We start from the raw sequence: 12,779 nt of genomic DNA, 5'->3' as shown, positions 1-12,779 counted from the left end.
TAATACAAAGAAAAACAAATAAATAAAAAAAATAATAATAAAATAAAAATAAATAGCATATTAGATAGATAAATCACTTTTTTTTGCCAAACACCCAAAGGTACATTGTAAACACATTGGTTGCTTGCTTACTTGCTTAGATGACTACTTTGCAATATCAAGAATTGTGACAACTTCTGAAAGCAAAAGTCAAACTGCTTGTTTAATCCTCAGCAGCACCAAGCGTAAACATTTGTATCTCCATTTCAGTTTATTAAAACAATCACCAGTAGAAATATTCTCATTGTTTTCTGTAACTTTCTGCAGCTTACTCAAACCTGTCCATCACCGAACATCACACACCCACCCAGCAACTCCCACTCTCAAATCTTTGGACACTTTCACAGAGGCAATCCACAAACTAACCTGTTTTTGGACTGTGGGGGAAAGTGGTGCACCAGGGAGAACACACAGACAGTGACCTAAGGAAGGAATTTAACCCAAAACCCTGGGGCTGTGTGACACCAGTTGAAATAGGTGATCTTCAATTTACAATATCAAAGAATGCTTTAAAAATTGTATGAGTGTGTTTTTTTGTAAATTTTCTCTCATTTCAAAGTTGATGCGGGCAACACAGTCCCAAAGCACTGGAGCATGTTTACCACCGTGTTACATCACCTTTCCTTTTAACTTTAAAAATCGTTCAGGGACTGAAGACACCAAATGATCCAGTTTTGAAAACCTGATATTTTTCTTCCACAAGTGCACAGCCATACAGGTCTTGTTCAGAAACCTGTTCCGTCTCATAACATGACATGTTTTCAATGGGGGAGAGATCTGGATTTCAGGAAGACCAGCCTAGCTCTGATTCTGTCAGATTATGTAGGCATACGGTTAGATATGCCTAAAAAAAAAAACGTATAAGGCAGTATGTAGTGTGTTGTCTTAACACATGTGCAAGCAGCCAATGTGTTTTGAATGAGTTTTGAATATAAAGCTGTTTTCAAACAAGACTTTCATCACATATTCCAATGGAACTCACTTCAATCAGTGATTTTGCAACACACATTTCATGGGCAAATACTTTGCAAAGAGTTCAGGTTCTGTGACACGTACAAATTTGCATCCTCAACTAATGGATGTACTGCTTTGGTCATGGCAACCTGAAGGGGCAGGGTTTTGAATAAAGTACTGAGGAAATACAAATTGTACAAGAAGGGGAATGCTGTAAACCAATACCAAAAGGGGGCAGGTCTATGGGGAGGAACCTGTCAATCATTTATCAGCCACTGAAAAACTGCATTTTGTATCAATTATATTTTGCATTGACCAATCAGATTAGAATGAGCCATTAGTCATTTTTATTTCCATCAACTAATCTGATAGGAGTTTGCTAAATTCAACCCCAATTTCTGTCTCCAGATGAGTTTTGCCAAAATGTGACCCACATCTTAGCCATAAGAGCCAAACTTCTCATACTAGGCCCAAATGCGTCTGCAATCTAACGTGGTGTGGAAGATCTTCTCGGTGTAAACTAGTATCAGAAGAAATTATGCATTTTGATTATCATGGTATCCTATACATACAGCTGTTCCACAAATAAATATATATATATATATATATATAGAGAGAGAGATAATGACAACAAATATAGAAATATACCACAGAATATAAAGAAAAATCTGTGCGATGAAGGTAGTGCAATTAGCTAATGTAAACAGTATAAACCAGTACCAGTAGTGCAGTTGTGCACTCTTTAACTGCTTTATAGAGGGGTATGTCTATTCAATTGTTCAGAGTACAGCAGTCACAGGATTATTACTTGCTGTGCTGGGATGCGCTGAACAGTCTAATGGCCTGAGGGAAGACTTCCTGAATGTCCGTGGAGCAGGACTGGGACAGCAGGCTGCCGCCAAATGAGCTCAGTACAGTGCATTCTCATTCTCACAGCAGTACACTGTAGCCAAGGTTAAGACGCTAACTTGCTGCAATCCTGCTAACTGTACCAAAACGAATTAATGTTTGCGTCTTCAATCTTCTGGCCCTGCAGAGCAATGCCTTGTGTGACTGCTGCTTTACAATGGTAACAATCTGCAGTCTTCTCATCTTTGGATCAAAGAATGTAATATTTCCATGACTCATAAAACCATAACACATTTCCCAGTGTGCATCATTCCATTTCTGATTAGCTTGAACCCAGAGAAGTCAGTTGCTCTTCTGAACATTGTTGACATATGACTTCCTCTGTGTACAATACAGTCTCAGCTTACATTAGATCCATTCCTAAATGAGTATATCACCACTGTCCAAAGAAAGACAAACATCCCCAAATCACCAATTTACAGGAAAATGCAAAAAACCTTACTTCAAAGATTTAAACAGTGCCAAGGACATCTACTGTGTTGAAAAGATGTAGACAAACATAGTAGTGAGGGTGGTTTTAGACAAAACCAGTGTTGTTAATGTAAAATATTCAACATTTATAGGCTTGTACATGTTTAAATGCATGACATGATGAATTTATAAATCACTACTTTCAGCTGTTTGTGAATTGGGCAAATATAGGAATAAATTAAAATGGCAAATTAAGGAGACACATTAGTAACCACCTCCAAGTCACACCTTGAGCACAACACAAAGTTGGCCTGTGGTGTTCCGTTTAGTTTGACTCAATTATTAACCTTTAGACTCTAAAGATTATTTCAGTAATCACTGTACACACTGATAATCAGAAAAAAATATCTACTATTAATTCTGTTAATTACATTTTACATTCTACATCTAACATGTTCAGCTCAGAGTGAAAAGAACAGAAATAACAATCGTCCCTGTTTCAATTTTAATTTAAGTATTATATTTAAGTGTTATTCACAAGAGACAGTAATAGTGTGTGGAGTTTTGGCACGCAACATGGACTAAATTCAGAAAATAAAAAATATGGCTGCCTAATGATTTACGTAAAAGGCCATTCAGTTTAATGCAAGCTATGTTTACATTCCTGCAATGGAGGACTCCATCCTCTTCACATGCAATAATTCTCTCCATCTTGTTAAATGAACACTAGATAGTATTTCTACCTTAAGATAACAGATTCAAAATCCTTGTGGTGCTTCAGTGACCTGTAAACTTGAGAATACTTTGGAAAGCACTACACCACCCAACACCCTTGCTCCACCTTGCTCCCCACACCCTTGATTTCAGGATTGTATGGTAAAAGTGAATTACACTCTGCAAGTGTAGGGGGAGCCCAGGAGCAAAATTACCAAATCTAACCTAGTGTCCTTTTAAAGTGTTTCTTCACTCGTTTCTTTATTTTATCATTTAGTTTTTGGGCAATGTTTTATTTATTATTATTTTTTAGCCACAGTTTAAGCAGCTGCAGAATGCTTCCCTGAATCCATTATGTTTTCTAACAAAAGGAGATATGGACGGAGTACTGACTGGAGGTCAGCATAAACAGGCGCACTGATGCAGAATGCAGTTTTTCAAGTATGTTTTCTCAGGCAAAGCATACACTTATGATACTATTTCCAGAATAACTATTTAAAGTCAGTTTTTTTTAATATTTAAATTAACTTGTACTAGCTAGAAAATGAAATTAATTCAGCCCTATGACAGACAAATTAACTTGATGCATCAATGGATAAACATGACAGGATTTGAGAAAAAAGAAAAAGCAAGCGTTTATACATTTGATTCCTGCCACACTCAACTCCGGAAGGAGAGAGATGCAGGCGAGAGAGATTGAGATTAAGACGCTGTCTTAAACAGTTTTTCAAGGAAGATAATTGTCCATTTATTTGAAAATTAACAACCTGAAAATGAGATGAGGTGACATGGGTTTTGTGGGATGATCAAAAGTTCACACACTGCCTAACAGCGTCCACTCAAAGTAAACGTTACCCTCACCATTACTAAACACCTTCCTTTTTATCTTTAGGGGCACAAAAGCCTGGCAATTTCCTTCTGATCCTGACAGGATGTAATGTTTAATTACAGGTTTCTGTGGTCCACAGTGTTATTACTGTTCACCTGCAGAAAGTGACAAAGGATGTGGCGGCATGTGGAAAAGGACAGGAACCCTCTGGAACGGTGGGTCTTTTTATAGCCCTTTAGTAAATGGAGGGGAGAAGTGAACAGCTGGCTCTGGGGTGATCTGTGTAGAAAAACTCTAATTGTCTGAACAGAGGCACAACCCTCCCTGCTATCAGAAGAGGAAACTTTTTTGGAATGATCTGTCGGTGTGATTAAAGATGTAAACCATGACAATAAAACTCCTCAACTTTAATTACTTGTAGTCAAGTGGGAATAAATTAAAACCACATTCTGGTCGGACTAATGAGGGTGCTCGGCTCGTGGGTGGGAAGGCCTGCATGAATCCAGCATTCACTCTTCTACTGGGAGTGCTGGGCAGGAATTAATTCCCACAGCTACATGTTGGGCTTGACAGAACCAGGGGGCCACTTTTTACAGCAAATATACCGCAATTACAAGCGCATCAACTCAGATTCCACTGAATGCCCTCAGTGAACCCTACACCGCATGTGTTTGAATGTTGTAAACGTCTCCTTTTACATTTAAGGCTACATGGTGTGGGATTTCTGACCAATCAGGGTCAAAGAGGACAGTACGAAATCTTCACAGATGGGCTAATGTATAATGTCCTTCTCTTCAGGCAGCTGGGGTAATGATAAAGGTGGTCGAAATTGGCTCTTGTGAATGAAATGAGATGAAAGTTACTACCAAAGGGAAAGGGGGGAAAGAAAGATTGGAAGGCAAAAAAAAAGCAAAGGTTGATTTGTCAAGTGTTGCAGAGGCACAAGTTAAGAACGTGGAAAATAGCTGGGGGTCAGAAAACAGATCTGCATCTGAAGTTTCTGCTCAACATCTCTCCCCGTTCTTCTCTTCTTTTGGCATTCCTGAAATGAAGAAAGATGAGACATGCATCCCAACTCACATAGATTTATACAAGCAGACGGGAAACTCAACACCACACATTGCAACACTTAAGGGGTGGCCAAAATCCTTTTAATTATCAAATTCCTAACATCATTTCTACAACCCAGAGACATAAGACTGGTTCCTCAGAAGTTGGTTAAGATGTTTATTAGCTGTGTTAAATGTTATGAATTTAAAAATCTACTTTGAGTGCAGGTACAGCCAATGCTGTACTGTATTTGAAAAAGAATTGATAATGATGTAATTGCATTGCTATGCACCTAATCACATGAATATTTACAAATAATCATGTGATATCTCCTCTAGGCATGCTAGCGTTGCACAGGGACCTCTCAAAATTTCAACACTTTTTTTTAAAAGATTATTCCATCCTCAGCTTGGGAGGATAGTTCACTCCTAAAACAATTACATGGGTCAATGTCAGGAGAGCTTGCTTGGTCCCCGGTCCTTTAGCTGCCATTGCCTTGCAGAGCCTCAGCCATGAAGAGCTTGCCCAGGTTCTGAGCAGTAAACTCTTTCACCGTCTGGCAGTACGTGTTAATTTGCCCTAAGAAGAAAAAAAGAGACAAAAAATAAACAGTCAGATTTAAGCCTTCCAGAAGAGTGTGCATGTCAGTAAGAGGGACAGAGAATTGGAAGAGGCAAGAGTTTGAGAGCAAGAGAAAATGTGACAGTGAAAAACAGGGGCAGAGAGCAACACGGAGGAACAGACAGTGTAAAGAAACAGAGTGAGCGAGAGAGATCTAGAGCCAGCAGGTGAGGTGTAGAGGTAGGAGTTATGACAGTGCTGCCTGGTGGAGCGGTTCGATCTTAATGTCCTCCATTATGTTTTGAGGGTTGGCTGCAGCACTCCTAAGTGATTGGCTTTCTGCTTGGCAGGGCTGGAGGAGAGCACGGTTCTTGCCAGGCCAGGTCTGAGAGTTCTTCTAAAAGCCCTTAAGAGACCAAAGAATGAAGTGCAGCCCTCCACAGCTCCCACAGCCACTCCATCACCCTCAGCACTAGCCCTCCGCTACACAATACACACAAACAAACAGCTCGGACATGTCCAACTGATCCAGGACCAGCTCCTACCTGTTTTCGGCTTCTGAATATTAAAGCTGAACTCATGATTTTATGCTGGCTACTAAAACTCCTTTATTTCACCTAGCTTTTCAAATATGTTTCTAATAAAGCCATCTTTTCTTTGCTAATTTGCTGTACCATGATTTTGAATACAAGGATGTTTAGACCATATGCCCTTTGCAAAACCTGAACACTATTTTGAAACCAATTTCTGAAAAAGGCTTTAGCATTTATCAAACTTACACATTAGAAAGGAATCCAAGCTAACAATATCCTATGATCACAGCTGACACTAGATGAGCTCTCTTAGCCTAAAACACTTGATAAATTAGATCCATGGTTTTCATTATGGATGGAATGCTAACCATCAGTAGCCCTACAACTTTTGTGAAGAACACCTTCAGGCAGCTGAAGAGCCAGAGCTGAGGTGGCTCCAGGAAATACTTCACACAAGATGTACTTACTGACAGCTCCAAATCTTATTACTCACAACTCAATAAGCAGCCTCACCGACACACACTCCACTGCAAATGGAACTTACACTAAATCTTAATAATTCAGGATCATACATATGTGGTTCTCTGACATCGCCAAAGAAAAGGGAATGGGGACAGAGTTTGAGAAAAGTACTCTATGAACCAGGGGGAGAAATGGTTTCTTCATTTAGGGCGGATTAATTTTAGGCTTAGATGCTGAAGATGAAGTGAATTCTATTGCCCCTATGGTTCCAGCACTGAGGAGTAGTCATAGCTGATTTTGATGGAGTAAGGGTATGCAAGTGTGTATGCGTGAGTATCTGTCATTAATCTTTACTGTCACACCACAATGGTGACAGCCGACTGGGGCTATGAAGATTTTCCTACAACACTGTAATCAGCTCTAGAGATCCATGATCTCAGATGCTATTAGCTACAGTTGTGTCTCACACCAATTCGTTATGAGCACAGCCCCAGTGAATTTACAGCGGAGCACATTTTTCTACATAATGTAAGAAACATGGTTTACTTGGATTAACAACTAGACAAAGCCTACACCATGTGGCTGTAATTCATCAAATCATCTGCCGTGCCTCACTTTTCATGGGCACAGCATGGCGAGCCTGATTAGAAAGCAGAAGACGGTTTCCCAGCAACTGATCTGTAACGCAGTGCTTAAATAATCAGCAGGAAAACAACTAATGTAAATCTCTTTGTCTATCTAATGCAAGGGCTCTTCAAAGTACACTAGAAATTACTCTTCACCCCCTCACCCCCTCCCTCCCTAACTCCTCAGCAGGGGAGAAAGGATCAGTCCAAATCTTTACAAACCCAGATTACACCAACTAAATAAGGAAATGAATCATTAACACGGCTGAGTTCTCACAGCCTGATCAACATACTTCCTTCAATTTGCTGAGGGGGCTCTTCCAGCATTTTTAACGGAATCAATGACACTCTCATAGCACCTTAATGACCTTAATACTTAAATCTATCCTCATATAGTTATGTTAAAAAAAATAAAAAATAAAATATAAAAAGAACTAGATGATGCAAACAACAGTAATGCCAATGAACCTGAAACAGTGTGAATGATGTAAGACATTGTACACTGAACATGAGGTTCACTAGCTTAGCATTTCAGTCAAAATTTAATCATGTTTGGAGCTCTAATTCATTTTATTAAAGAAGAATTGGGGTATAAAAGCCAAAAATTACGTAACATTCTCCTCACCCCAAATATACTCAATAAATCAACACATGCTTTGTAACTGATGTTTTCTTCTTTTGTTTTGCACTCAAATTATGAGTGAAAAACTGTGCTAACTGCACTCTCACATACTGTGATCTATAAAAATGGTTCCAGTTTCAAATTGGCTACTACTAACTACTATTGATTTTAAGAATGTAATATACACTTGTTGCATACACTGACCAGCAATGAGCAGAGTATCCATGCGTGGGGGAACTTGAGGAGGTTTGAAAAGTTTAGTTAGATCTTCTTCAGGAAGTGGTGGCTCCCCTCGACTCTGCCTCTGAGCATTCTCCTGCTGACGCCTTTGAACATACTGAGAGAGAGAGAGAGAGAGAGAGAGAGAGAGAGAGAATACAAACAGTTAATGTGAACTTGATACCTGTAGCTTCTGTCATTAACCCACAGGTGGCCTGAGCTGATTCAATTATCTCTCACAGAGGCAGAACCTTTAGGGTGGACCTTTCAGGCCACAATGAATGGAGGACAGAAAGGAGGGAGCGGATGCTCTGTCTGAGTGGAGGCAAGGATGACAGGTGGAATAAAAGTCTGTAGGAAGTAAGAAAAAGGGAGTGTGAGGTGTCTAAGAGAAAGTAAAAACATGGTTTTCAGAGAAAGGAATGAAATGTACTCATGAAATGCCAGATATATCCACTGCCTTTTAAGATATATTCACATAATGCAGAAAGATTTATAGTGTAGTTATTGTTGGGCAATATTATAAACTATTATATATCCAGACATCGGGGTATGGTTCAGCAGTCAATCGTGTGTCAGAGCACAAAACATGTACAGTGTTTTTTAATCCTGTCCATATTTATGAAAAAAATACCCTTGTGTAAAGTCTTTAAACTACTAAGAGTGATACAGTGACACGAAAGCACTCACTTCTGGTAACACTAAAGAAGCATGATATAACTATGTGTTGACAAATGTCAAAAAGCCCTTTTTCATTTTACTTTAAAGAACATGATACTATCAGTGTTGTCATATGAATAGAGCTGACATTTTCCATAGAGCAGACGTAGGTGCAACATCCAACACAAGTCAGGAAAAGTGGCTGCATGTTCAAAATTGAAAATATTCATTTTCTTTTACATTGTCAATTCTGCGGTGAATGTAATCCTCTCTTAGCTGGCAACTTCAAATTAGATATTGGACTACCATGTCCAGCACAGTGTGATAAGGTACTTAAAATAATAACTTAAAAATAATCAAATATATAAAATAAACAGTGGCATTCCTAATTAAACCAATACAAAACCAAGAACCAAGTTCTTGAAGCTCATCCTGTACACTGTGAATAAACCACATATCAGAGATTTGAGAAGACATTTGTACATTTGATTCAATCAATAATTGAGCTCAGAACACTCAGTCCAGTGATGAGGCTGTTCCGACTTCATCCCCACACTCCAATAAAGGCCTGGAAACACTGCAACTTGATCGATTAACTTCAAACTATAATTTATAGAGCTGACCTGAAAGTTTTCACACTCTGCTAGTCTCCACTGGAGCCTTGGACATGTGTGAAGGAAACACCACTGTAAGCTTTTCCACACTTAAACCTAGTTCTTCAAATGGTTCTCCTGAAAACATGAGAGCCAATGCTAACACAAACTTGCACTGCTCCATATTCCATAGCTGTGAGTCACCTACATAGCGTGGGCCAGCATCAAAGAACTGGGAAAAGAGAGGTGCTGCTACTTATCAGCCACAGCAGCACAGAAACATGTGCTGCAGCCAGGATCCTCACACAGCGGATGGCTAATTGAATTAGCATGAAGATAAAGTGCAAGCTTTTGAAACAGGGCCACTGATGCATGGCATGCTCAAAAACAAATATTCCAGCCCAGCTAACCCTCCACTCCCCCACCCCTTCTCCACTTCATTCTGGCAGCTGGGAAAGAGCACCCGAGTGATAATTATTGATTTTCAATCAAACCAGCATGGCCAAGCTCCAACAAAGAGCATCATTCGAATGTTCAAGAGAAGATTAGTTTTTCCCTGCCAGAACATTCAATTTTGCCAGGCAGTGTTAGAGCAAGTGGTAGCTGAAGGGCAGGGTACCAGGCGAACTCGGACAGCACAGAGAGGGAGAGAAGGGTGAAAAAAAGACAGCCATGTGGAACAGCAGGTGGCTTGGTTAGGCTTTGGACTCCAACATGGAAGAGAGCAGATAGGAAGACCTTCATTCTGACCCAGTGATTGGGTTTAGAAACTCTGTGACTTCAAATTCTGCACAGGTTGAGAAGAGAACAGTGACGTGATAGAGCTCAGGAGAACTGAACTATTGGGGTTGCTATATACAGGGTCAAAAATGGAGAGGAGTAATTCCAAGAGCAATACACACTCCATTAGTAGTGCTATCTCACACAGAGCAGGGGTCAGACACAGTACAACCGATCTGATAAATATTCATTATGTGGTTTATGCTGGATAAATGATGCGGGGATTTTTTTTGCCAACTTTAAAAGTACAGACCCAAACAAATTAATGGACAAATAACAAAACACCTGACTCAGCAATTTTAGAGTTCTTTCCCCACACTCCACACAAAAGAATACTCAGTGAAATGCCTGCCAAAATGAAAAACCTCAAGCAGCATTTTGTTCCCTTTTCACAGCAACTCCTATAAACTCAGGATTACTTCAGTTTACTTCTCATCTAATACAATGTTATAATCACACAGGATAAACATGAACAGGGCAAACTGGTGTTTAAATTAAAGACCAAACATTAGCATCCATGTTCTATTAAGGGAACTGCTAGGTGGAGAAAAGCTTGTAGCATGAAATGAGGACTTGCATCAATTAACACATCTAAATGTACATGAACCAATTCTACGAAATGAGCACCACAGGATCCAAACCTGAAGTCCATAAGATATTTCTAAGCAACCGTAAATATCTATAAGCTGCTCCAGTGAGCTATAGGAGAGGCAGTACCTGGTGTTTTTGTTGCTGCTGCTTGCTTAGGCTGCGGCTGTAGTTGTTGTATTTGACAATGTCTTGGCTCATGTCGTCCACTCGGTCCATCAACATCTGTAAGCTTTTCTCAAGATGGGAACTGTGGCAAAAGGATAAACAGAGCATTGTTATTTAATTCATACAATAAATATCTTGAAGAAAACAATAACGTTTACTTAAGATTTTCCACCATACTCAGCAGGTATCTATCTATCCAATTCAAAGTTATTCAAAGAGAGGCCCATAGGCCAGATATAGGTCATGAGGATCTGGAACATTACCCTAACACCACATTCTTCTTCTAAGAGGACAAGTATAATTTCAACTTGTTTCCTTTCAGAAATTGTCCTTTTTTTTTTTTAAATGGGGTTTTGTCTTTTACACTCAACTCCTAATTCATTAACTAAATTCACAAATAACAGTAGTATCATAGCCTACAACCTTATGTTCACAGCAGCAATAAAAAGGCATATATTGCACAATATTCAGACGCATGTATGTATATCATGTGTTTTGGGAATAATCATCAAAGCATATTCTATTTACCCAGAAGGTTTGAATCTCCCGCATACAGCCATATAAATAGCTGCATGACTGCAGAAATACACTGGTAGGTGGAGTTTCAGCAGGATACAAATAAATGATTCATCATATCCAGAACACATCACAAGAAAAGCTGCATATTTCAAGCAATATGCAAATTAAATTTCATGATGCCATATTTAATGCTAGACAGCAAAATCAGTACTGAAGTGGCAATAGGGGAATTTCATCAGCAAGATTCTACATGTCCCTGCTAAACTCATGCCTGGCCTTTTATATCCAGCACAGCATTAATCTACATTAGCAGCCAATTAGCCACAATAGCATGTTCCATTAATCTTCCAGGAAAATTCCCAAAGTCCACTGGGAAGACCGATGAGACGCAACCTGGGGGTAAGGACAAAATTTCAGCAATCAGTTCACACACATACATGCTTGAAGGTTCCTGTTAACAGCAGCTACTATGGCTTTTCTTTGCAGACAATAAACAGTTATCAGTGTACTGACCGCAAAGCCACTAAAGCTGCAAAACAGCTTCTCAGTTTGAATATTTTGAAATGAGAAATGACTGCTTTTACCCTTCACTTTAGGCAGCTATTCACATTAGATTAGATTTTCTGTCTATAATTTCAGAGAGTGGAAATATTGTCCAAAAATGAAATACACCTGATCTGAACACAACTGACAGCTTCATTGGGAAGATCGATATACTATGAGCAAATGTTGTAAACTGTGCATTTTAATTTGAAAACACACTTGAGTTTCATTTTGCAGTTGCCCATTTTTTTTATATACTTTTATACCATTTTTTGCTTTTATATAAGACATTAAATAATGTTTAATGCCAATGTTTGTTACTGTATTTTTTTTCTTTCCCAGCTGTCAATCTCACTCTCCTGTCTCTTACTCTCTAGTTTGCCTTTCCCCAACCCCTTACTGAATTCAACGGTATAGGAAAAATCAATAGATTGCTCACCAGCAGACCCCATCTCCAAACCCATTTGTTTATAAAGATATTAAAATAAACCCATAAACCCAGGGTCTGTCCTATCCCTTTTTGTGCAGTTTAGCCAACGTTTTAATGTTTTATGTTTTTTTTTTTGTTTTGTTTTTTTTAAATCACATTTAAATTACTATATCTCCATTTGTATTTTGTCTTTCTGCATAAAATAATAATGAACATAGAGCACAAAGCCTGTGCTTTCTACAGAAATGTAATGCAATGTTGTGTGAGAATTTGTTTTCATGCAGCTCATCTTTAACCGGTCACAAAATTTGAAAACACTGGTGTGATCAGAGAACCCTGAGAGTTAAAAGTACGGCCAGAAAAAAGCAAAACATCTTTCTTAAGATTACATCACACCAACTGTCCATTATTCCGGAGACAAATAACTGATCTCTATAAATGTTTATTACGACTTATTCCAACAATCAGTGCCCATAAAGCCGTTGTTCATTCTCTCATCATGTTACTTAAGGACAGCTGTATTGCAAAATACATTTGTTGAAATCAGTCTTTATAAGGCCTTTGTAGGT

At 38.9% G+C, this 12,779-nt stretch overlaps 1 protein-coding gene across 1 annotated transcript in view; it reads right to left on the bottom strand.

Moving 5' to 3' along the window:
- Nucleotides 1-4,976: 4,976 nt before the first annotated feature.
- The window catches only part of eif3hb (eukaryotic translation initiation factor 3, subunit H, b), a 63,773-nt gene continuing 55,970 nt past the window's right edge, over nucleotides 4,977-12,779 (bottom strand). Inside the window, exons 6-8 of the mRNA XM_066674992.1 lie at nucleotides 10,680-10,800; nucleotides 7,915-8,047; nucleotides 4,977-5,485 (exon numbers count right to left, since the gene is read on the bottom strand). Of these exons, the coding sequence (XP_066531089.1) occupies nucleotides 5,388-5,485; nucleotides 7,915-8,047; nucleotides 10,680-10,800 (352 nt within the window). The 3' untranslated portion in view covers nucleotides 4,977-5,387. The remainder of the gene's footprint in view (nucleotides 5,486-7,914; nucleotides 8,048-10,679; nucleotides 10,801-12,779) is intronic.

This window comes from Hoplias malabaricus, chromosome 6 (assembly GCF_029633855.1).
Source record: "Hoplias malabaricus isolate fHopMal1 chromosome 6, fHopMal1.hap1, whole genome shotgun sequence".
NCBI lineage: Eukaryota > Metazoa > Chordata > Actinopteri > Characiformes > Erythrinidae > Hoplias > Hoplias malabaricus.
The sequence above is the reverse complement of the archived record's forward strand: the minus strand, read 5'-3'. Positions and strand labels throughout refer to the sequence as shown.